Raw genomic sequence first — 23,636 nt, 5'->3', positions numbered from 1 at the left:
GAATTTAGAAAATGAATAATAAGGGAAAAAGATATTTGAAGTCAACAATATACAAATCAATAAATAAATTATACACATATCAACAAAATAAGAACAAATCACAGAAAATAAGAACACAAGAGAGAGAAATTTGAGTGAATACTCTTAAGAATTATTATATTACTCCTAACTCTAGCCATTTACAATGAAGGGAGAGGCCTCTATTTATAGTTGAGCCTCCCCAAATCCAACGGTACAGATCAATTACATCAACGGCTAAGATTAAAGGGTATCTACAAATTAAATCTCTAAGATTACAAAATCATATCTTCTAAGATGGCATATCATATCTAATATTGCATATCCTTAAAGATTATGTTTCCATAAGCTTATAGATGGACCTTCAACATTTTCAAGTAATGGGTCATCCCTATCGGGCCAAATGATATAATTTTGTACTGAACTTGGACTTTATTTTATTATTTTAGTTTGAATATTTTTTTGTGAGCCCGAGCTAATTTGGCCTATTACAATAATAATATCCAAATTGAATACTTTTTATATTATTTATTTTTAATATAATTATTTTTAATTTATAAAATTTTAATAACCTATATTTTCTAAATTAATTATTTACCCAAATAATATAATTAAAAAATTTAATATTTTAAATTTATGACATTTTAAAAATCTCAAAAAAAAAAATCTTTATGTAAATATAATCGTAAGAGTGCTTCGACCAAAATATACCCAAGGGTTTAATTGTAATTTTAAACTAATGCACTTGTGAAATTCTAAAGCTACCGCGTTGCTTGTAATAACATTAACTTCTAGGCATGTGAAATAGAAACGCCTGCATCGAACAAATTCAAATCACTGGATTAGCTTCTAAGCAGCTTCTTCTCTCAGTAAAGAAGAAGACCCAAAATACTACGCAAAATAAATAAAAAAAACTGTAAAAGAAACAGGTTACACTACCAAAGAGATCAAATCAGAAGCAAAGAAATGAGGGCCAGCAATCATTTGATAGGGTTACTAAACTTCTTAACATTTTTGTTATCAGCAGTAATCCTGGGTGGCGGAATATGGCTAAGCAGCAGAGCCAACAACACCGATTGTCTCAAGTTCTTACAGTGGCCATTGATAGTCATCGGAGCCGCAATCATGGTGGTTTCCTTGGCGGGTTTCACCGGCGCCTGTTATAGGAACACGTTCTTGATGTGGCTTTACCTCTTCGCCATGTTCTTCATCATCGCTGCGCTCGTCGGGTTCATAATCTTTGCCTACGCGGTGACTGATAAAGGGTCTGGTCGCCCGGTGATGAACAAAGGTTATTTGGAGTATTACTTGCGGGACTACTCGGGGTGGCTCAAAGACCGAGTGGTGGATGACGACTACTGGGCTAACATTAGGTCTTGTCTTAGGGATTCTAAAGTTTGTAGCAAGATGGGAAGAAGCTTTAATGGCGTCCCTGAAAGTTTTGAAATGTTTTCTATGAGGAAGCTCAGCCCTATCCAGGTTTGATATTTTTCCTCTTTCTTCTTCGGCTTTGAGATACTCATGACATTTGGTATATTCAACATGTTAAATTTTTATTTAGAAAATTACATTAAGTAGAATTATTTTATAAAACTAAAGATAAAAAAGATACTTAAAATCATAATTTCTTTTATTTTGTTACTTTAAAAGTATATTTAATTTATTTTTCTTAAATTAGTAAATCATAAAGAGTACGTAGAAACTAAAATGCCATAGAAATATTTAAAGAATCTTAATAAATGCTACTGAAATGAAATTAAATAAGACTTAATGATAGCATAAGTGTGTGTGGGTTTTGGCAGAGTTTGGCGGGTGAGGACATCATTCATTTATTTTTTGTTGCTTTATATGTTGTTGGATCTTCTGCGAATAATACGTTACTCGTTGAAATCAATTTCTCGAATTAAATAATAAATTTATTTAATTTGAATTAAAGCTTAAACAGAGATAATCTTAATTTAAAATAAGAGCTTCAGTGAGATTAGGATACTCAAACGCACCTCACCATATGCCATCCAAATAGAAAACCAGTGCAATGAAAAAGCATTATTCCCTACTATTCCATCTCACCATGGTTTTCTAGTCTGGTTGCTGCAAGCCCCCCACAGACTGCGGCTTTGTTTACGTCAACGAGACGCTATGGAACATAGAAGGAGGTACGGTCGGACTCGGAACCGACACCGACTGCCCTCGATGGAGCAATGACCAACAGCAATTGTGCTATCAATGCGATTCCTGCAAGGCAGGGGTGCTGGACAGCCTCAAGAAGAGCTGGAGGAAGGTCTCGGTGATCAACATAGTTGTCCTTATCCTACTCGTCATCTTCTATGTCATCGGCTGTGCCGCTTTCAGAAACAATAAGAGGATCGATAATGATGAACCTTATGGCGAGGCAAGGATGACAAAAGCACAACCTAGTAGGATTCAGTTATAGAAACCTAATGGTAATGGAGGCCATCGCTTTTATTCAGAAGATATGTTTGTATGTATGTTTTAGGTTTTGGATCCATTTTATGGTCGGTTTGACAAATGAACTTGAATTTGGTTTTGTTTTAAGAGTGGCTTTCTGTATATCTTGGTTTTCGTGGTATTCCATTCTCCTTGCACCAATCTCTCATTTTTAATGTGTTGCATACAAAATATCGAATATGAGCACATCAAAGAAAGTCCACATAACATAGCAGGAAAGAAGCCATTCGAATCTGCCATTCAAAGTTTTGGATTTGCTAAAACAAAATTGGATTATTGTTAGTAAAAGAAAAGAGCCTACTTTCAACTGTTTAGATTTTATTAATTTGAATTCAATGATCTGTAGTAGTGTCTCTACAACTTTGTGATGGAAGACAATATTGCATGCAAATATGTAAGCAAGTATGTGGTACGATTCATCAAGTGGCATAAAAAAAATTGTACTTTTCAACCATCGCATGATTAAAATTGAACAAGATAATGGTTTTTTATATTTTGATACAAGCATAATTTCTATGGCGAGCAAAAATTACGAATCAAATAAAGATTATTATCCTATACATTATTAATTAGTAAAGTAAAAAAAACTTCACAAGTGGATGAGTTGTCATTTGTTTTTAGTGTATAATAAAATAATAATTAAAAAAAATATTTGGTATCATTTTAAATTCACTTGTGAAGTTTTTTTTCTCTACTGACAAGGGATAAAATAACTACCCATGAAATAAATTCTGTTGAAACCTAACGAAAAACTCTTGGGAAAATGTAAAGAACGACAATTCAATGTTTATCCCCATTACAATATTTGAAACTTCGGTTTGGGGTTTTTGTATATGGTTGCTCTTCAATCCTTTGTGTATCGCTCAACAAAGAAACACTGTAATTTGCTTCAGAATCATGTCTTTACCCCTTGCTGTAGATGTGTTTTGCTATTATCGGTGAACTTTGACTCATGATCTTCAGTGTCTGTCAGCAAAAGTGGCTTGCTAATTTTCTGTTATAACGCAAAGGATAGAAATTAAATCCAGCGAAACTCCACATGAAAAGATTTTAAAAGTGAAAAGAAACGGCACACCAAAATCATTGATGGAGGCCATACTTGCTTAGGTAGAAGACCAAAAATTTGAGGAATCTTACCTGATTTAGTAAGCAATCTCCTTGTTCTTCAAGTTCACTCAATTGTTCCACTGTCATACCATACCATTCATCAATCCAACCAAAGCAATTCCGGTGACTTTCCACGAAGAGAGCTCTTTCACCCTACATGCATGATATAAAATTGCTAACAGCTTTGAATATAAGTGAGCGAGATAAATATCCGAACCAATTTTTAATATCACAAAATGTCTATTTTTAGTTCCTTGCCTTTTGTTTCCTACGGTTGATTTTCCTTCAATGGTTTTCTAATAAAATGATATAAACTAGATTGACATGCTTATGTGCCAAAATTATGATTACTTTTTCAAATTCACCAATTACAGTACATCTAAAGATTAAAAGTCTAAGAAGTTTTACCGCTAGCAAAGCTTGTTCAAGTTTACCACCAAAACCCCAGTATGGTGCCTTTATTGTAACCAATTTATATGCCGTCATTACTGGGTTGCAATTTTCCTGTAAATATTGATATAACATGTAATTATTGACAAACTAAATTTGGTTTAAGATGTAACAAGTAATTAGATATCACCAGAAAGATTCAATTAATTAGATACATTATTGTTCCATGAGACTGAAGATTTTGCTTATACACAATTATACCAACCTGCCATCCTTCCAAAAGTGGACCACGACCAGTTTTTTCGGATTTGAATGCGGAGAAGTCAAAATTGCCATTTCCAACAGCATAACTCCAGTAATCTGTTGTAGGCATAGTGATATCAACGAATTCTACCTGTCTAGCTGCCAATTGTTCTTTATTTAATCCATGCACCTGTTTGCAAACCTGATATTAGAATTTGGGGTGGAGAGGAGGACCTAATAACAAAATTTCAAACAAACGAGAAACCTAATTAATATGACTTTCAAAGGAACTTACATTTTCGGATTTCCCATTGTCTTCGAGATGGATAGTCTCAATTGTGACGCTAAGCTTGGCAAAGTATGGGCACTACAAGAATTTGAGACCTATGAGCATGCTTTGAGAGAAAACCATAATATTTCTTTTTTCAAAAAAAGAATCTGAAGAAAACAAGAATAATTACCTTGATCACTGAGAAATATGATATCCATTTTGCAAACAACAGAAGAATGTTAATACAACTTATACAATGAACTCGAGGAAAATAAAAAGAAGACAATTGTACACCTGTTTTACATCTTGGATATGCATTCCAAGATTCTTCTTGCATGATGAGGGCATCTTTCGGTGCTAAAGTTGTAAGCCAAGAAGGTGCTTTGCTATATAAATTAAGAACACAATGTATCATCTTAACGAACAAATGTGAAAATTAAACACCCTTAAGTAGCAAGCGGAACAAGAAATTACCTTTGCAAACGGTAGAGTTTAGAAGTATATTGACCTTTTCCATATACATCATCTTCAAAACCTTTATTCTCCAATACTTCAACACCTTCAGCCTCATTTGTACTTTGCTGTTGCATCTTCAATACCATGAATGTTTGAGCTACCCGATACTGCAAATCAAACGCAGATCAATGAAGGAAAAAAAAGAGTGTCTTATTTGAATCATGAATTTTGAAACTTTTTAGCTAAAAGTTACCTCTTCTAAAGACATAGGCATGACAATTCGACTTCAAGTTACCCCCACACAGAAAATAAAAATCATTAGTTAATGAAAAAAATACAAACAAGCTAAAGAGAGAACCCGTGTTTGGAAAAAGCATACAATTCCTTGACTTGAACCATGTTCTCTTCAATTGTCAATCTCCTTGGCAAGCTGCAGGTAGATTCAAAGAAGAAAGAAGGAAACTAGAAGGGTTTTTTTTCTTGGAGAAACAGGCAGGTGGTGAAGGTAAGTTATAATTAGAGGAAGATAAAGGGTTTAGGTTGAGAAAGACAAATGAATTGTGGCGTCGACAACTGGTCATCTCCAAATTACGTTGTCATTGCCCTTTTTATTTTCCGGTTTGGAATTTTTCTAATTTTAAGATGAAAACAAAGGGAAACACGACCATTCACTTTTTTTCTTTTTTTTCTTTTTTGGCGTTTGACTTTTTTTAGAGATGGATTACCCTTTAATATTCCTAATAATTAAGTCAAATGAAGTTCAAACTCAAGTTAGATAATATTAAAACAAAATGTTTAAATTTATTTAATTGTTAAATAAAAATAGTTCATTTACATACTTTTATAATGGTTGAATTAGATAATATCCCAATGCATGGATAGCTTAATCCAACATTGAGGATGGCTATTTTTTAAGTCAAACCAACCATGTGATTAAAGATTTTAAAATGTGTAATTATGGTCTTTTAAGAAAAATTTATATTAGGAGTTAATTAATATTTTTACATGTATTTTAAGTATTGTCACCTTATCTATTTTTTAAACGTTAACGGTTAATTACATATATGTATTTATATTATTGTTTGACTTTTACACGATAATAATTAGTTTGATGTATATTTTGATGCCTAGCCCTGCTCATGTTATTTGTTTTGATTAATTTCAATCGCTTGTGTTTTGTGTCAATTAATCACATATTCAACAAGGCTTTGTTATGTCCATTTTCCTTTTTTTTTTCAAAAAATAATATGTTTTTCACATATTAAAAATTGGCCATATGTATATTTTGACATATTATATGTGATATCATGTTTTATGTAACTTTTTATATTGCGATACATTTTATATGTTAAATTTTGTATTTTGTGTAAGTTGTGAATTTAATATTTATATTTTAATTTGATTAATTTTAATTTTTTAATTTTTTTAATTTTAGTCTTAACTAAATAGTAGTAGTTAAGTTTATTTGTTTAAATTCTACTATTAATCTTTTATTATGCATAAATTTATAAATTTAGTCTAACAAAATCATTCTTGGTTGCTATATACTTTTTAAATTTTTTTTGAAATTTCAATCTAAATACAAACATAGTCATTAAATCTATTAGCTATTTTTTCTGTGGGTTAATATGTGAAAATAACAAGTTGACATAGTATAACACATGAATAATATGTTTGATGCATCACATTTTGAAAATAACATAACTTAATAAATTTAATAATTACCATTTAATCAGGATTAAAAATTTTAAATTCTAAAAGTACATAAACTAAAATGATCAAATTAAAATATAAATACTAAATCCGCTACTTACAAAAAGTATAAGATCTAATAATAAAATTTGACCTATTTTATATGATTTATCATAATTATTTAATTTAATAGAATGATTTTTATGTTCACTCATGTCTCAATTTATCTCATATTGTATGTGATATATCAATTATTATGTCATAAAAATTCCAAAAATTTTAAAACTCAATTTTTCAAAACATTCATTTTTCTTCAATTTTATTTTAAATTATGTTCATTTAGTAATTTAAATGATCCAACTTAGTAATAAAATGAACTAATTTATATAACATTAATCGGTCATATTTTGGATGTTTGTGCAATTAACTTATTTTATGATAAAAACCTGGAGAACAGTTTACGATGGATGCCCACAAATAACAGTGTGCCAGCGACACACCAAATCAACCCTACTTCACCTCCACCTCTCCCCGGTTCAACGGGTGACTCAGTCCTGATATTATTCAAGAGCTGTTTCTAGAGAAATTGGTGCAACTGAATAGCTTGCGCCAGGCTTAGGCTTACGCTTAATATATTTAACAAAAACACCCATTTTCCAAATATTGAATGTCGGCATCGCGGAGATTTCTCTGCACTCTATCCCACTCCTTTCCTCATAAATCCACTCTTTTTCCTTTCTCTCGCTCTCGCTACTTTTCTACTCTAGCCATGTCCCAAAAACAGGTAATATAACTTTCTTTAGAATTTAATTGTGAGAAAGTGTTTCTTTTCCCTCTTTTGCTGCAAATAAGTTTATGTTTTGAATTTTTTGATACAGCGAAGGGGCTCTGGAAATAGAGAACAAAAATGGCAACCGAAGACAAAGCCGAACCCGGTTACATCTGCTTCCGCATCGGTCGATGAAGCTGTTACTTCCAAGCTCGGTGGTTTGAGTATCTCTGACGGACAAGTTTGGAAGCCGAAGTCCTATGGAACCGTGGCTGGATCCAATGCCGCTTCTGCCGCTGATGTTCAAACCGAGAAGAACAATGTTGATTTGAGTAGAATTTTTTTAAAGCCTAATTTGTTAGAAAATTTCAAAGTTGATAATTCGACTTATTCACTTGCACAAATCAGAGCTACTTTTTATCCGAAATTCGAAAACGAAAAGTCTGATCAAGAGGTAGACTGTTTATTTAAAATTTTTCCCTCTTTCTGGATAACGGAACAATTTGATTTTCTTTCTCTGTTTATTACTTTTGATTATTGATATATAATGTGTTTAGATTAGGATACGGATGATCGAGATGGTGTCAAAAGGTTTGGCTACTTTGGAGGTATGGAACACGCTACTTTTTAATCTTTGTTTGGGGAAAAAAAAAGAGAAGAGAATAGTTGTAAAGTTCTTTAAGCTTCTTTTAGCTTTTACGGTTTCGTAGATCATTTCAAAAAGGCCATTGACATAATAACTTTAAGATGGTTTGTTTTAAGTTCTTCTTTGTGTTAATTTTGCTGCTTCCCTGGAAAGCTACTAAAATGGAAATGAAAAGAGTAGAAACAAAGTACAATTATATATGGTATTTTGTTTTAAAGTGCGCAAATGCTTATAGATGTACGTATACTAACTATATTGTTCTATATTAAATTAATTTCACATTGTATATTCATAAGATTTTAGTTTCAAATTTTCCAAAAGCAAAAAGAACGTAGAAAGTAACAACTAAATGGGAAGTTAGATTTTAATCCTTTATGCTGAAAAGCGTATAAGTTTGTATTTCTTATACATTTCAAACTTCTGCAGGTTTCACTTAAACACTCTGGATCTCTTTTTATGTATGCGGGCAATGAGGGTGGAGCATATGCTAAAAACAGCTTTGGAAATATGTATGCTCAAACAATCTTGGATCCTCTTCTCTGTCTCTTAATTTTAAATTTAATTTGTTGTTCTTTCTTTTGTTTTTCTTATTTAATGATTTTAAGCACATACTCTAGATATTTCATTAACCAGTGGGTGTGGTATTGTTACACGTTTGAGGTATATATACTTTGTTTTTTCTCTCTCTCTTTATCAGTAATTACTTGTGATGTAGTGTAAAAATCAGAATTTCATGCACGATGTATTGCTGAAAAAGAGAAAGTATTAGTTATAATATAGATTGCAGAGAGATAGGCATGCCCCATTTTGCAACGTACAATTTATTCAAACATAAAAATTGCATGCTAGGATGTGTCAATGAGAGTGCTTTTTAGGTGTTTCTCTCCTTTAGAAAAATGCATGCTTAGCATAGGTGCCAGATGTCAGCTCCTTGGTAAAGGGGGGGGCATCTATCATCTTGAAGCAGCAGAAATTAGTGCCTGGGCCCCTGGAGGTCTTTTCTTGAGTAAAATCTGCATATTATTTTTCTCCCTTGTTGTTATGGTTTCTTCTGTTCTTTTCAGCTTATAGATTTACTCTTATGCTGCAGTTACACTGCTGTCGGTGTTTTTGTTCTTGGGCGCATGTTTCATGAGGCTTGGGGAAGTAAAGCTGGAGAGAAGCAAGCGCAATTCAATGATTTCATTGAGGTAGCATTCTAAGTAACTAGTGTGGATGAGCATAAAGTGCAAAGGAAATCTGCAAAATGAAAATTATATTAATTCATATTATTCTGCCCAATTAGAGTCTGCTTTATCTCTATCTATCTTCTGCATGCTATTTCAGCTTTTAGTTTGCATATATCTATATACATATTGCTAATGCAGTGGAAGTTGATGATGTGGTGATGGTTTAATTTAAAAGTGATTATCGATTAATCAGATGTTGGAGAAGCAATATGTTATGAACTTGTTTTTGTTTGATTTATTAGATGTTAGACAGGCAAAACGTAGTAACTTCTTATTTGTATGCCTTTCAATTTGGGGCTTGTTTCTCATACATTAAAAACTGAAATGAATATCAAAGAACTGATTATATGTGGTTGCTTTAATATATGGTAAGTTGCAATTTAAGTGCATTTGATGCTTGATTGAATTTCACTCTTTCATAGCATTTTTCTGCTGCAAAAAGGTATTCTAGGGCACCATTCTCTTTTGGTTGTCCAGTTCTCTTTATTCTACCAATTTCAATTTCAATGGTTATTAAAATTTATCTTGACTTCTTAATTGACAGTTTTATTATCTTCAATATTTTCCAGCGGAATCGTATTTGCATATCAATGGAGTTGGTAACTGCAGTTCTTGGAGACCATGGACAGCGCCCTCGAGAAGACTATGGTTAAGTGTTTGTCTCTTATTATTGAAGTTTTTAACTAGATGTCAATCTAATTTTCTTGATGATCAAGAAATTACTTTAAGCGTTAGTAAGAAAAAGTAATATACTTTCTTATTAATATGTAGAGTCTCTACTAGTATTGTCAGATGATAAGGGGGCCATAGGGATATTTATTTCCCATATGTTACTTAGGACTTGGCTGTGAGTGTTGAATTTGTATGTGTCTGACACATGTATGTTCAGCTTTTCAAGTTTTTGGAATTTGGCCATATTTTGATATGGGTCGGACATGGTGTTAGACATGGGTACTTCAAGAAAAATGACAAAAGAAGTCAGAACAACATGGCCTTTTCAGCTTGGTTAATGAAATGCGAGGGCCAATGCTGGTTTTTGTTTCGTTTTTACGAGTTCAAAAATTATTTTATATGGTTTGTGATGTAACTATCTTTCTTAGTATGCACCATAATTTAAAATTGTTTGCATTATGCTGATGTTTACATGCTATTGCTTCCTTCAGCTGTAGTAACAGCCGTCACCGAATTGGGCAATGGAAAGCCAAAGTTCTACTCCACTCCTGAAGTGATTGCTTTTTGTCGTAAATGGCGTCTACCGACTAATCATGTATGGTTGTTCTCAACAAGGTGATGGCATAGGATTTTATAATACCATAATTCAAAAAGTGGTTTGATTAATTGTATTAGATCTAGATGTCATGTCCTAAAATTTATGGTCTCAAGAGGTTCTTCATAGTGTTAACAGAGGATCAGATATTTATGCTGGTATTTCAGTTCTATTTTGTCTATGTGGTTATTGGAGACTTGTTTATATCAAAGTTTTACTCATCATTGTTGGAATGAATTATTTTATGTGCTTTGTTATAAATGGCATTTCTTTCCTTGTTCCCTTTCACAATATTGGTTGACCTGAAAGTTTAGAGTTTCTTAACATGGCTCATTGCTAAGTTCTTCAATCAACTGTGGTTAATTTGTGCCATTACCAGTTTATTTTCCATTCTTCAGCATCTTTTTTTTCGTTGCTGCACTTATTCTTTGTACAAATGCATTTCTTGCTTATTATTTTTAAATATAATTTCTTGATTTTGGCCTCCCTCATTTAACACGTTCTGTTCTTACATGCATGTAAATTATGAAACTGCAAGTTACAGGTTCTGATTATTCTTCTATAAATGTAGGAAGTCAGTTACATCGTTTTTTGCTGCTTATGATCTGTTATGTGAAGAAGGAACGGCGACTTCTGTATGTAGGGCTCTTGATGAAGTTGCAGATATATCTGCACCTGGTAGAGTTTTTCACTTAAAATGTCTTTCAGTTAGCTGGTCAATTCATTCTGTTTCTTCAACTAAACCAATTATACCGGGAATATTGCCAGTTACAAAAACTTTACTTGGGTGATCCTAATAGTTTCAAAAATGGCAGCAACAGGCTCCTCTCTCTCTCTCTCTCTCTCTCTCTCTCTCTCTCTCTCTCTCTCTCTTACTATCAAAGAATCATATCAACAATTAATTCCACGTTATATGGATCAAGGCCATTGGTTACCACCCTGAGGGAGTATTGAAATGAGAAAGTAGGGTGAAGGAATAGATGGTAATTAATGTACTATATGTAGTCATAAGGTAAAATGCGTAGGGAGGGCATGTTTGACTTAAGTATATCCCTTTAATTTCTTTGTTTGCTATGGGCTAGTATGTAATGATGACTTTTGCTTAATCATGCAACAGTTGATCATTAAAACACATTAAGCAGGTGATGAACTCTTTATTGTTATTAAATGATCATATACTTCAAGATTTCTAGACATGATACCTAGAATTTCTTTGTTATAGATTTTCTTTTTTTCAAAATTGTGGCTTACTTAACTGAGGTGAGCATATTTTTGTACATTTATCCGGGGTAATATGGAGTCTTATCGCCTAGCGTATGCTAAATAGTACCTTTGTTTACGTTCTTCAAAATTTTCTTTTTAGCATACTCAAAAGTTGGTGCAGTGTTATAGGATTCCATGTTGGAGTTCTTTTCTCTTGTAACTTCAAATGATTTTATTGTGAAGCATTTGAGCAATATTCAATCCCTATTTTATTGACTTGCAGGTTCAAAAGATCATATTACAGTGCAGGGAGAAATCTTGGAGGGTCTTGTTGCTCGTATTGTAAGTCATGAGAGCTCAAAACATATGGAGGAGGTCTTGAAAGATCACCCTCCCCCATCTGCTGACGGAGGTATGATGCTGTAATTCTCATGCATTTTGTTTATGTTCTTTGTTGCTCAAGTAACTCTCTTGCAAAGATATCTATGTCTTTTATCCCCTTTCCTTTCTTTTCAAAAAAAAAAAAAAACCACTCTTTAATACATTCAGAAGAGAAGGACATCTTGGTTTATAGTTAGAAGCAGACTGAACTATCTAGAAAGCGAATAATGAGTGATGACTGATATGCTTCAACCAAATGGTTTAATACCTCGTCAAAAAGTGCAATCACTGTGACGGCCTTACCCTTTTTTGGTACAAGGAGGCTGTATCCTGGGGATAGAGAACGGGTTGTTAGTGCTGGAATTAACCTCAGGCATGCAAGATGCCACGTCGTAAAGGTGGTTGTATGAACCAACTGGTCTAAACCCTGATTTTACGTACACCCTTATGTATGCCTACATAAGCATTCTTCATAGGGGCTGTTCCTTCATTTCTTGATTCCTTAGCTTCTAGTAAAACCTACGGACTATTATTCTTAACTGTGGTGTCATTCCTTGCATTTTTTTATTGATTCTTTGTATGGTTACATGAATGTCTCTTTCTCCCCCCCTTTAGTTGAGTTTTCTGTTTCATCATGGATGGATAAGTAGTTTATTACTTTGGTTGTTAAAAGACGTGTATCTCTTTGGTCAAAACTACTTAGTCCTGCTTTTGAATTATGGAATTTCCCTGCTTCTTGCAGCTGGCATGGATTTGGGACCAAGTCTAAGGGAAATTTGTGCTGCAAATAGGTTGGATGAAAAACAGGTGACATGGAATTTCCTTAATCAAATGCTGTACTTTGTATTCTGTTTTTATTTTTTTCACACTTTTGATTAAATAAATTCTTATCAATTAGGATTTTTTTTGTTGTGAATCTTTTTTTTTTCTTGAAATCACCACTGCAGCAAATAAAGGCCCTCCTTCAAAAAGTTGGTTCTTCCTTTTGTCCTGATCATTCAGACTGGTGTGATTCACATTCAAGAAATGCAGACAGATCTGTACTTACAAAATTTTTGCAAGCTCATCCTGCTGATTATTCAACTGCTAAGTTGCAGGTTAGGCTGCTCTCTGCTCTCCCTTTCTTCCACATGTACAGCTTGTGCATATTCAACCTACCTCAAATTGAACCCTGAATAACCTCCTATATTTAGTTACTTCACCCAATAGTCAACACTAAACAGCCTAAAACCTGCAATGAAGCAAACCAATAAACTTGAGCTAAAAGTGGCCCATATGTCATGTTCCCTTCATATTTTGTTATCTATGTGAAAGAGCAGCAAAATACTGTTACCATCTTTGTTTAGGAACCGACCTAGCAGAAATTGAAGCCCTATGGTTCTGCCTCTTGTGGTGGCAGCAAGCATTCCCTTTGAGTAGCCAATTTAGCTTACTTCATCCATTGAATTTTGGTTTTCATATCGTGCTTCCAGGTATAATTTACAAGCAAAATAATAATTTGATTTTTTTAATCCAGGAAATGATTCGTTTGATGAAAGAAAAACGTTTTCCAGCTGCATTCAAATGTTATCATAACTTCCACAAAGCTGAATCTATGTCAAGTGACAACCTTTTCTATAAAATGGTCATTCATGTCCATAGTGACTCGGGATTTAGGCGTTATCAAAAGGAGATGAGGTATTTCTTTAATCCTTAATTTCCTTATTTATGGGCATCCTTTTTTCTGTTCTTTTGCATGGGAACTTTAAAATTCATGTTCCTTTGCATTTTCTTATTGAGCAAAAAATTGGAATGTTTCAGGCACAAGCCAGGATTGTGGCCTCTTTATCGAGGTAAAGATAATTGATCTAGATACCATTTTAAATGATAGATTCACGTTGAAGTCTTTAGGAACATGATTGTGAGTATTTGGTGCTCCCGAAATTGAGGAGAATTTGATTGTAATTTTTGGAGCATTTTGCTACATCTTGTCTCCATGCTTCATGAGCTTTTCCTTCTGTTTGTAATATATGTTATTTCTTGCAAGTTGCCTAAAAATAAAATAATTTTTGCAACTTCAGCTCATATGATAATGGTACCTATATGTTCTGTCTGCAGAAAAAAAAGGCTGAGTAACAGTTTACATGATTAGGGTTAAAATTTTTATTCATAGAGGATTGCTTGACAATCTTATTATTGGAAGAACTACTCTATTGATAAAGTGAATAGTATTATGCAGTTCAGGAAACCTAAACCAGAAATTGATTGATCAGTTAAAATATTTTCATCTCTAATTGTGCAATGGTAACATGAAACAGACTGATGGTAAGACAAGGGGTGGAATTTGATTGACTTTGTTGTAAACCTTTTTGTTGTTAGTCTTCACCTGAATGATATACTTGTTTACCATGGGAATCCTAGAAATGTATTGGCTTTCAATGGTGGAAAAAACCAAAATAATTGAGAAAAATGGCTATGTATTTTGGGAAAGTTACAGTGAGGGCCAAGAACAGCATGGTAGCAAATTATTGAATTGACTTATATGTTGATGTTATTCTTTTACCTGTGTGATGATGTTACTTTCCATTCCTTCTTTCCTTTAAAAGCATTGAAGAAAACTACCCTAAGTTAGAAAAAAATTAGTTATTCTCATGCTCTCTGTTTTCTCTTAGGTTTTTTTGTTGATGTTAATTTGTTCAAGGCAAACAAGGAACGAGCTGCTGGAATTGCAAAAAGCAACAATGATATAGTAGGGCATGTAAATAATGGAAGTAGCACATCCACAATAGATGGTTTAGCCATTAATGAAGATGCAAATCTAATGATTAAACTGAAGTTTCTTACATATAAGGTATAGTTTATGAATCTCTTCATTCGATGAGCTTCCCTTTAATTATTAAAGGGATAGGGGGTTATGATTTGGCCTTCTGCAATGATCCTTTAGCCTTTTAAGCATTGTGAAGTGTTCCTCTGTTCTAATTCTGTTTTTTTTGTTTTGCTCGCGACATAGTAATACTATGTAATGGTTATCAGAGCAAGGTGTTTCTGCTGTATTATTTGTATGAGAGATGAATTGCTAGGGGATGAACATTTGTTTCAAGAAAGTTTGATTTATTACTTGGTTTTAATTTTCCAGTTCTCCCAATTAGTAATTTTCATGTGATACTCCTTGAGAGTCTGATTTTCATCCTGCTTTGCCCTTACCAGTTGAGAACATTTCTGATCCGCAATGGGTTGTCGATTCTTTTCAAGGATGGTCCAGCTGCTTACAGGGCTTACTACCTTAGGTAAGGTTTGAAAGGAAAGTTAAATAGTGTGATGCTATACTATTTAGTGAAAGTAAGTAGCAAAAAATTGGGGGGAGTTGTATAATGATATGTAGGAGGCATTGGTTCTTGGTTTTAGATGGTAATCGTGCTCAGATGTTGAGGCATCTCTCTCTCACAGTCTCGTTCTCCCATGTTAAGCATTAGCTTTCTGGCCGCCTCTCTAATTTCTAGCATGTTATGAACTGTTCGTTTTTTCTGGTGATATACAGACATATATAAGCTACAAAGTTTTTCTTCTCATGATGTTTTCATTTTTGAATCCTCAAGTAAATCCATAAAATCTGTATAGTGGACTTCAGTTAAGCTCATTTATGGAAAACTTATCCCTTTCTGGTATTTAGGCAAATGAAGATTTGGGGCACTTCAGCAGGAAAGCAGAGAGAACTCAGCAAGATGCTTGATGAATGGTAATGTGAAAGTATAATTTTGTGTTCTTGGATGTGATTTCATTTTTCATTCTCTAGTACGTCCCTTTGGATTTTGTTTACATTTCCAGCCTTAATTCCAGGGCTGTGTACATTCGAAGGAAATGTGGAAACAGGCAATTATCATCAGCAATATACCTTTCTGAAGCTGAGCCATTTCTTGAACAGTATGCAAAACGCAGTCCAGAGAATCAGGCACTAATTGGATCTGCTGGGAACTTGGTAAAGACTGAAGATTTCTTGGCAGTTGTTGAAGGAGGCATGGATGAAGAGGGTGATCTTGCGACAGAACGGGAGGAAGCACCAGCAAGTCTTAGCCCCTCAGTCAAGGACACTATTCAGAAAACGGAGGGTTTGATTGTATTTTTCCCAGGTAATATGAATTTTCCAATTGGCTGTAGCCCCACTTCTCTTTCTTGTTGATAATACTTCTACTGTTATTGATGCAGTTCGCATCCATTGAAGCCCACTAATTTGGTGCCTTAATATCTGAGTTTTATGATATTTCTCTTTTTGTTGCTAAAAGTTGGGACTTTATGTTGTTGAAGGCAAAAGGTTTTTTTAGAATAGATCATAGGATCCTGGAATTCCTTAACACTCGTCAAAAAGTGCATTCTTAGGCTCAACTTAGTGGTTCATGCAGTCCAGACGAATTTTTTAGAAAATAAACTAAGATTGTCTTTTGTACCTTCCAGAGTCCTTTTGGTTTACTCAAGGGTCTGATTTTTGTGGCGAACTTTTCTTTTTCCCCTGCTATAGACTGTCTGTGATCAATGATTTATTATAATTGTTTATTCAAAATAACATGCTAGTAAGAAAACTTATATAACATACGAACTTTCGTCCCTTTGTTACCAGAATTCAAGTTTAAAATGTAGAACATTCAATATATATTTTCTTGCATTTGTATTGTAAAATAGGTTGAGTATTTTCAAATTTTCCATTAATTACCAAGTTCGAAGAATGTGATATTGAAAATTGTAAAAGGATTGCTGATGCTTGATACAAATGTATAAGGAACTGTTCTGACCAGTTTCCTATGTACATGGTTGAGTAGTTATTATTGATAGGTAATAGGTCGCTAAATATGTGGATGATTTAGTTCATGTGTGCAATAGTGTGATTTGGTTGCAATAGAGGAGGAAAAAACTCAAATTTTATCTGAGCTGCCACAAAGCTAGAAATTGCTTAGAAGCTCTCTTCAGTGTCCGTAGGCATTTTAATTGACATAATATGTTATTTGAATAGAATTCCTAAGAAGTTTTATTGAAGATTTATTGATTTTGTCATATGTGATTCAAGATTTCATATTTTATTCTTTTGACTATTTTCAATTTTTGTCTGTGCATTGATCTTAATATGATTACCATTGTCAGGAATACCTGGTTGTGCAAAGTCTGCACTTTGCAAAGAACTATTAAATACCCCTGGAGGACTTGGAGATGATCGACCAGTTCAGAGTTTGATGGGTGACCTTATCAAAGGTATATAATAATTGTGAAATTGACCCATAATGCTTTCCGTATTTATAAGCTTTGGTGGTTCGAAAACATTCCTCTCTAGTTAACATGAGTTTCTTGAACTTTTTTATGCCTATGTCTATCTAGGACCTTTCTCTCTGTTCTTTCTTCTCTGATAATGCAGAGTGGTTGGGGTGTTGGCAGCATTAACTTTTGTATGTCAATGGTTGTTCGGGATCAGTATATCAATTATTGGTTAAAGTAATAAGCAATTTGTTTAGTACAGCCTATGTCTATCTAGGACCTTTCTCTCTGTTCTTTCTTCTCTGATAATGCAGAGTGGTTGGGGTGTTGGCAGCATTAACTTTTGTATGTCAATGGTTGTTCGGGATCAGTATATCAATTATTGGTTAAAGTAATAAGCAATTTTTTTTGTACAGTCTATCAAAATGTTTCTTGAAAAATTAGCTAAATTGTTAGAATTTTTTTTTTTAACATTGTTGATATATGCAAGGTATCTTGTTGGAATTTTTTTTGTCACATTTTACATTGGTGCTTCAAAAGGAAGGGAAGCTTTATTTGGGGGTTTGATCAAAGTAATGTGTGTTATTGATTTGTTAAGAATTACTTGATGTAATTGAGGTTATGCTTTTTTGTATTAACAGGAAGATATTGGCCCAAAATAGCTGATGAGTGCCGGAAAAAGCCATATTCTATAATTCTTGCAGATAAGAATGCACCAAATGAGGAAGTTTGGAAGCAGGTAATTCTCATCTTTTGAGACATGTTCCGTGCATTGTTTCGATGAAGTTAACAAAAGATAAATAAGAAGAGGGTTTAGACTGACAGTAACTGTATTGGTACACCAAATTGTCAACTTTTGAGAGCTGTACTCAAAAGTACTAAGTCGTATACTTTTACTGAATATTCATACCCTATATGCAAGTGATGGTATATCTTGATTCTTATTTTAATGATCAAAAGGGTTATATGGATGAAGTTGACAGATCGTTCGAAAGATTAAACCCCCCCCCCAAAAAAAAAAATATATATATATACATATATATGTTCTGTACGTATGGCGAAAGTGATTACATGTTGATATGTCTTTTATTTGACAAAAGAACTATCAGTCATAAATGGATATATTGTAGATGATATCCATGCCTTTTAACGGAAAAGATAGCCATTCAAATTATTTTAGACGGGATTTTGTACTTGTATAATGAGATGATAGATTTACATAGGGAAAAGGGGAATGGGAACTCGTGCATATAATAGGAATGCCTTTAATAGTAAAGTAAGCCAATTCGACAGTTATGGTTGATTTTGCTTTCTTGCTCACTACTAGACGAATGTAAGCTTGGAACAGCATGATTACCTCTTAAGTAACTTAAGGTTAAATTGATTTGATCTCAGTCCAACTAGAAGTTCATGTCTGAAACCTCCTCTAGTAGTGAAATGAGAAAATGATCAAGTTTTTAGATTCTCAAAACCTAATTGGCTGCATGAATGTTATGGTTTGATTACAACATCTTTCATAGGAATTGTGTACTAGGTTGTAGATCTGACTACATATTTAAGCTAGTTCAGAAGTTCATTTAGTTTGGCATGAGGTATATTTTATAACAGTAGCGGACACAAATCTCCAATTCTTTTTGGGTTGTCATAGTCTGTATGCTTGACTCTGGAGATAGTAAGGATTTTCTTATTATTAGTATTGTATCACTGCAAAAAAAAGTAGGGATGTAAAGACCCGAAATGCCTGGAATTTGAAAAGTGTGAGCGTATTGGATATTTTGTTTTTTGATTTAGCTATAATTTCCTAAGTGTTAGGTTTTTAGGATTCTACAAAAATTATTTTCATGGTCCTTTTTGTATGTGCAGATTGAGAACATGTGCCATAGCACCAGAGCTTCAGCTGTTCCAGTCATACCTGATTCTGAAGGTTATATATCTTATGCCAATAATCCCCCCCCCCCTTTATTTGTTGTGAAAGTTAAACCCTCCGGGTGCATTTCATCATTTGGTTGCTAGTATATTTTGTCTGCATATGGTTGTCTTAAAAATTGTCCTTGTTTCTTTTGTTGGGGCCTAAAGGAAAACAAATGGGTTAGAGTTAGTCATTTTATCACTCAAGTTGTTTTGCATGGGTTGGGTCTTGGGTTATTCAACATATAAGCTAGTTTCCCCGTCCTAGGAAAAGAACAAAGCTTCATTTTTGGTTGTCTCGAAGTTTTTAGATTTGAGTCGTTTCTGTCACTTTTGAGCCATGTTGTTACATCTCGGTTGAATCCCCTTACCTTAAGAAAAATGTATATAGAAGTCTGACTTAATATACTTGTACTAATGTATATTACTGATTGTGGTGCCTAAGATACTTGGCATATAAGATTAAGTAAACTAAAGGGTTTATGTAGAACAAGTAAATTAAAGTTCTAGAAGATTATTATATTCACTGGACTGACTATTTGAATTAGTTATAAGACGCCAAACCATTTTTGTTTTCCTTTTCAGTATCTGCATCTAAGTTGTTATAATTTTTGTCTAAATATTTGACACCTTTTGGAAAGCAAGTCATTTTAAGTCTCACTCTACTTTTAGTTCTAAATTTGACTAATTTTTATGCCAATATTCATAAGAGTTTTGACTAATAAGATTTCAACCTTTTTTTGCAATATTTGAAAGAATAAGCTTGAAAGGCATCTGTATCTCTTTTTTGTCCATTGGTATTTAGCTAAGGCTTAAGAATACTTGACACCTTTCAAAAAGTAAGTCATTTTAAGTCTCATTCTAGTTTTAGTTCAAATTCGGCTATTTTTGGTGCCAACTGGCATTTAGCTAAAGCTTAAGTAGAAGAAAAACAAAACCAAGTTATTGAAGTGAAGCAAATCCAAGATCGAACCAACATTGAGTTCAGAAGGTAGCTATTACCTGTTTGATGATTTTGTAGAGGTTTCAGATATGCATGGCACACTGACAGCAAAAGATAACCCTGTATTTACTCTCGTTAGAAAAGTTGGGAGTCCAAGAAACGTATGTTTATTCATCAATTATCTCAGCCTTAGTTGAGTTTCTCTATCAACTTGCAGGGACCGACTCAAATCCATTTGCTCTTGATGCATTAGCTGTTTTCATGTTTCGTGTGCTTCAACGAGACAATCATCCGGTACTCAATCGCCTTTCTTTAAACATCACATTCCCAATTGTTACCTTCTATCTAACACTTGCTCAATTCATTAAATTCTAGGGTAATCTTGACAAGTCATCTCCAAATGTTGGCTATGTGATGCTAATGTTTTATCACCTTTATGATGGAAAGGTACTTTATACTGTTCCAAGTATGGTCTTGGTTCTCTGTCGCATAAAGCTTTTCTAACAACTGCTCAAATATTTAGAGTCGCAAATATTTTGAGGATGAATTGGTTGAACGTTTTGGCTCTCTTGTCAAGATACCATTGCTGAAACCTGACAGGTGAGAATATTGGCCCCTATACTAGTTAACTATTTTAATAATTTGATGTTTTTTATTCTAATAAATGAAGCTACCATTAAAAAGATTGAGGGAGATAGAAATAAAATGAATATTAATAACAAGGACATATATTTAAAGTTTAAGAGAAACCGATAAAAAGTCGATTTAAAAAACAAAAAATAAGGCAATGGCAAAGTAAAGGTGGTGGCAACCAGCCTCTTTAACAATAAAAAGGGAAAAGAATAAAATATTTGTAATTATCCAGCTACTTTTTAACTGTATGATTGTACTATCCTGTAGTATTGACTTTACAGTATTTTTTTGTGATCCCTCCCTTTGCCAAATATATGATAAAATTCTCTCATCGTATGAAATGGAACTGAATGACATTTATTTCTCACTTTCTTTATTTTACTAATGTATTGTATATTGTTCCAACTGCAGGAGTCCCCTACCTGCTTCTTTGATATCAGTTCTGGAGGAGGGATTAAATCTATACAATCTTCACACTAAGAGACATGGAAGGTTGGTAAAAATGTCTATACAACTATACGGTTGCTCAAAATAGTTATGATTTTTTTTAAAACTCTAGGACGTATTGTTTCCTACGATGAGTAGTCTTTTTCAACATACCAGTGAATAAAACTAGTGGATCAAAAAAGACAAGATAAATGTAGGTTGCAAAAATTGTGCTTCCCGATAAATGGGCCCTGAACTGATCATAGTCATGTCGATTTCTATTATAGGCTTTTTATTGGTGGCACTATTATTACTTTTTAGTGATGGATATATTTACATCCCCTTTTTTCTTCTTGTTTCCTTAGATTGGAGTCGAATAAGGGTTCATATGTACAGGAGTGGGCTAAATGGGAGAAGAAATTAAGGGACACTTTATCTGCCAATGCTGAATATCTTAATTCTATTCAGGTCAAGATCATTATCATCATCTCTTCTTCTACTAGCATTCAGAAACAAAAAATAAGAAAGTGGGAGGCTTTCGCCACTTCTATTTTCTTAAAAAATTCTTAGTTTATGGCTCGCCTCACAGCAGTTTCTTGTCAGGTTCCATTCGAGTTTGCAGTTCAGCAAGTCTCGGAACAGCTGAGAAAGATAGCAAAGGGTGACTACACCATACCAAGTACTGAGAAGAGGAAGCTTGGAACTGTTGTTTTTGCTGCTGTCGACTTGCCTGCTGCAGAAATCCAGGGGCTCCTTAACAAGGTGATCAATTCTTTTCTTTTTTGTCCACAAAACTTCCCAGAGTTTCTTCAACAGAAATCTGAGTGAGACAATTCCTTTAAATGGAACAGTTGTCTGGTATGAACTCCAAAGCTGAAGCATTCCTCGAGGACAAACCTATGGACAACTTCCTCAGGAAGGCTCATGTGACTCTGGCTCACAAGAAAAGTCATGGTGTCTCAGCTGTGGCTAGTTATGGTCTATACCTCCACCGTCAGGTTCCTGTGGAACTGAATGCTCTTCTGTTCACTGATAAAATGGCCGCACTTCAGGCCCAACTTGGTTCCATTGACGACGAAAAGATAGTGTCGAAAAATGAATGGCCCCATGTTACCATATGGACTGGGGAAGGAGTGCCGCCCAAGGAGGCCAACACATTACCGCAATTGCTCTCAGAAGGGAAGGCTACTGTTGTTGAAATCAACCCACCACTCACCGTATCAGGTACAGTGGAATTTTACTGAGAACGCTGTATATGACCCTTTCTACATTAGCTCATGAGAGTTGCTCATGAATTGGGCTGGAATCGGATCAAATTGGGTATACAAGAAAAGAAATAGAATTGCCTACTCCGAGTTTCCATTTCATGAGATTTTGCGGATACACAATAAAGGGGAATGGGCCTAGTGCAGTGCCACATTTTTGTTCAAATGAATTTTGGCTTCTAATAAATTTATGTTCATAACACGAGAGTGTTTATGTTCATAACAAGTAAATTCATGTACAAATTTGGCATAGGAAAAAAATGGTGCGATTGTGGTTTACATCTATTTGTGTTATGTTATTCTCACAAATATATATATTTATAAATTTTAATACGATAAATACTACTTATTTAGATAAATATATGTTAATGATTTTTTTTATATAGGTTGTGACGATCGTGTTTTCAAATGATTTGTGTTTAACTTTCTCGTGATCAATAAACATGCAATTATATTTTCAAATGATGTTGCCATATGATGCCTATGGACGTTCCACTTTCTGTTACAGACGGTAAATGGTTTCATCGTGGAAAATATTGGCTTGAAAACGATTGATTTTACATACATACATATATACCTACCTACATAATTTTATTGAAAAAGCTGTCCAGAGGCTTTAATTGACTCATTATTTATAAATGACAGGACATGTATGGAATGGAAATTTATCATTGTCGAGGTTTTTAGTCATGGAAAGGAGGGAGGAACGTGGGAATATTTTTTAAAAATGTCGCTAATATATATTTATTGGTTATTTAAAGGTTTTATTGAGTTGATATCATCTTTAATTGGATTTCAATTTAATTGAATAATTGTTGAAGATTTTTTTTATAGAATACTAAACATATGTTCTAGTAATATTTGTCATTTCAACTCAATACATGTTATTAATTTATTTTATCTATATCTATATTATATTTTGAGGGGGTCATTGTGTTGATATGAGTTTCAATTCAGTTGAGTAATTATCGAAAATTCCTCCCTTCATAAAATAACAAATATTATTGTAGGGATATTTTTATCATTTAAAATAATGTGAAACTTTTTTTTAAAAAAATGTGCTTGATAAGATCTGAACCAACAACATCATAATTTTTTTAATA

The 23,636-nt window shown here is 33.6% G+C and overlaps 3 protein-coding genes across 4 annotated transcripts; 2 read left to right on the top strand and 1 right to left on the bottom strand.

Annotated features, from left to right (window-relative positions):
* Positions 1–808: 808 nt before the first annotated feature.
* On the top strand, positions 809–2,589 carry LOC107959259 (tetraspanin-3). The gene is made up of 2 exons (XM_016895265.2): positions 809–1,497; positions 2,102–2,589. Exons 1-2 carry the CDS (start codon positions 985–987, stop codon positions 2,450–2,452), a joined length of 864 nt encoding a protein of 287 aa, XP_016750754.2. The 5' UTR covers positions 809–984; the 3' UTR covers positions 2,453–2,589.
* A 534-nt stretch (positions 2,590–3,123) lies between these two features.
* On the bottom strand, positions 3,124–5,531 carry LOC107961383 (phosphatidylinositol transfer protein 1). The gene is made up of 10 exons (XM_016897527.2): positions 5,334–5,531; positions 5,208–5,238; positions 4,973–5,121; positions 4,793–4,884; positions 4,689–4,696; positions 4,523–4,594; positions 4,250–4,417; positions 4,003–4,098; positions 3,625–3,747; positions 3,124–3,481 (listed from the first exon to the last, which is right to left on the bottom strand). The coding sequence occupies exons 1-10, from the start codon at positions 5,351–5,353 to the stop codon at positions 3,383–3,385; spliced, it is 858 nt and encodes a 285-aa protein (XP_016753016.2). The 5' UTR covers positions 5,354–5,531; the 3' UTR covers positions 3,124–3,382.
* Positions 5,532–7,108: 1,577 nt separating this feature from the next.
* On the top strand, positions 7,109–22,873 carry LOC107959260 (tRNA ligase 1). 2 transcript variants are annotated; one of them, XM_041093363.1, is made up of 27 exons: positions 7,109–7,430; positions 7,525–7,869; positions 7,973–8,023; positions 8,488–8,570; positions 9,152–9,251; positions 9,860–9,938; positions 10,454–10,577; positions 11,129–11,235; positions 12,044–12,172; positions 12,884–12,948; positions 13,089–13,238; positions 13,658–13,818; positions 13,942–13,973; positions 14,793–14,971; positions 15,328–15,407; positions 15,791–15,856; positions 15,958–16,247; positions 17,251–17,358; positions 18,000–18,097; positions 19,222–19,282; positions 20,427–20,503; positions 20,585–20,656; positions 20,733–20,809; positions 21,254–21,334; positions 21,634–21,736; positions 21,872–22,030; positions 22,120–22,873. In XM_041093363.1, the coding sequence occupies exons 1-27, from the start codon at positions 7,314–7,316 to the stop codon at positions 22,510–22,512; spliced, it is 3,387 nt and encodes a 1,128-aa protein (XP_040949297.1). In that variant the 5' UTR covers positions 7,109–7,313; the 3' UTR covers positions 22,513–22,873. The 2 variants fall into 2 exon arrangements, with proteins under 2 accessions (XP_040949297.1, XP_040949298.1); XM_041093364.1 differs by lacking the exon at positions 7,109–7,430 and having other exon boundaries at positions 7,740–7,869; positions 7,978–8,023.
* The last annotated feature ends 763 nt before the right edge of the window (positions 22,874–23,636 follow it).

The sequence above is a fragment of the Gossypium hirsutum genome, chromosome D05 (genome assembly GCF_007990345.1).
Source record: "Gossypium hirsutum isolate 1008001.06 chromosome D05, Gossypium_hirsutum_v2.1, whole genome shotgun sequence".
NCBI lineage: Eukaryota > Viridiplantae > Streptophyta > Magnoliopsida > Malvales > Malvaceae > Gossypium > Gossypium hirsutum.
The sequence above is the reverse complement of the archived record's forward strand: the minus strand, read 5'-3'. Positions and strand labels throughout refer to the sequence as shown.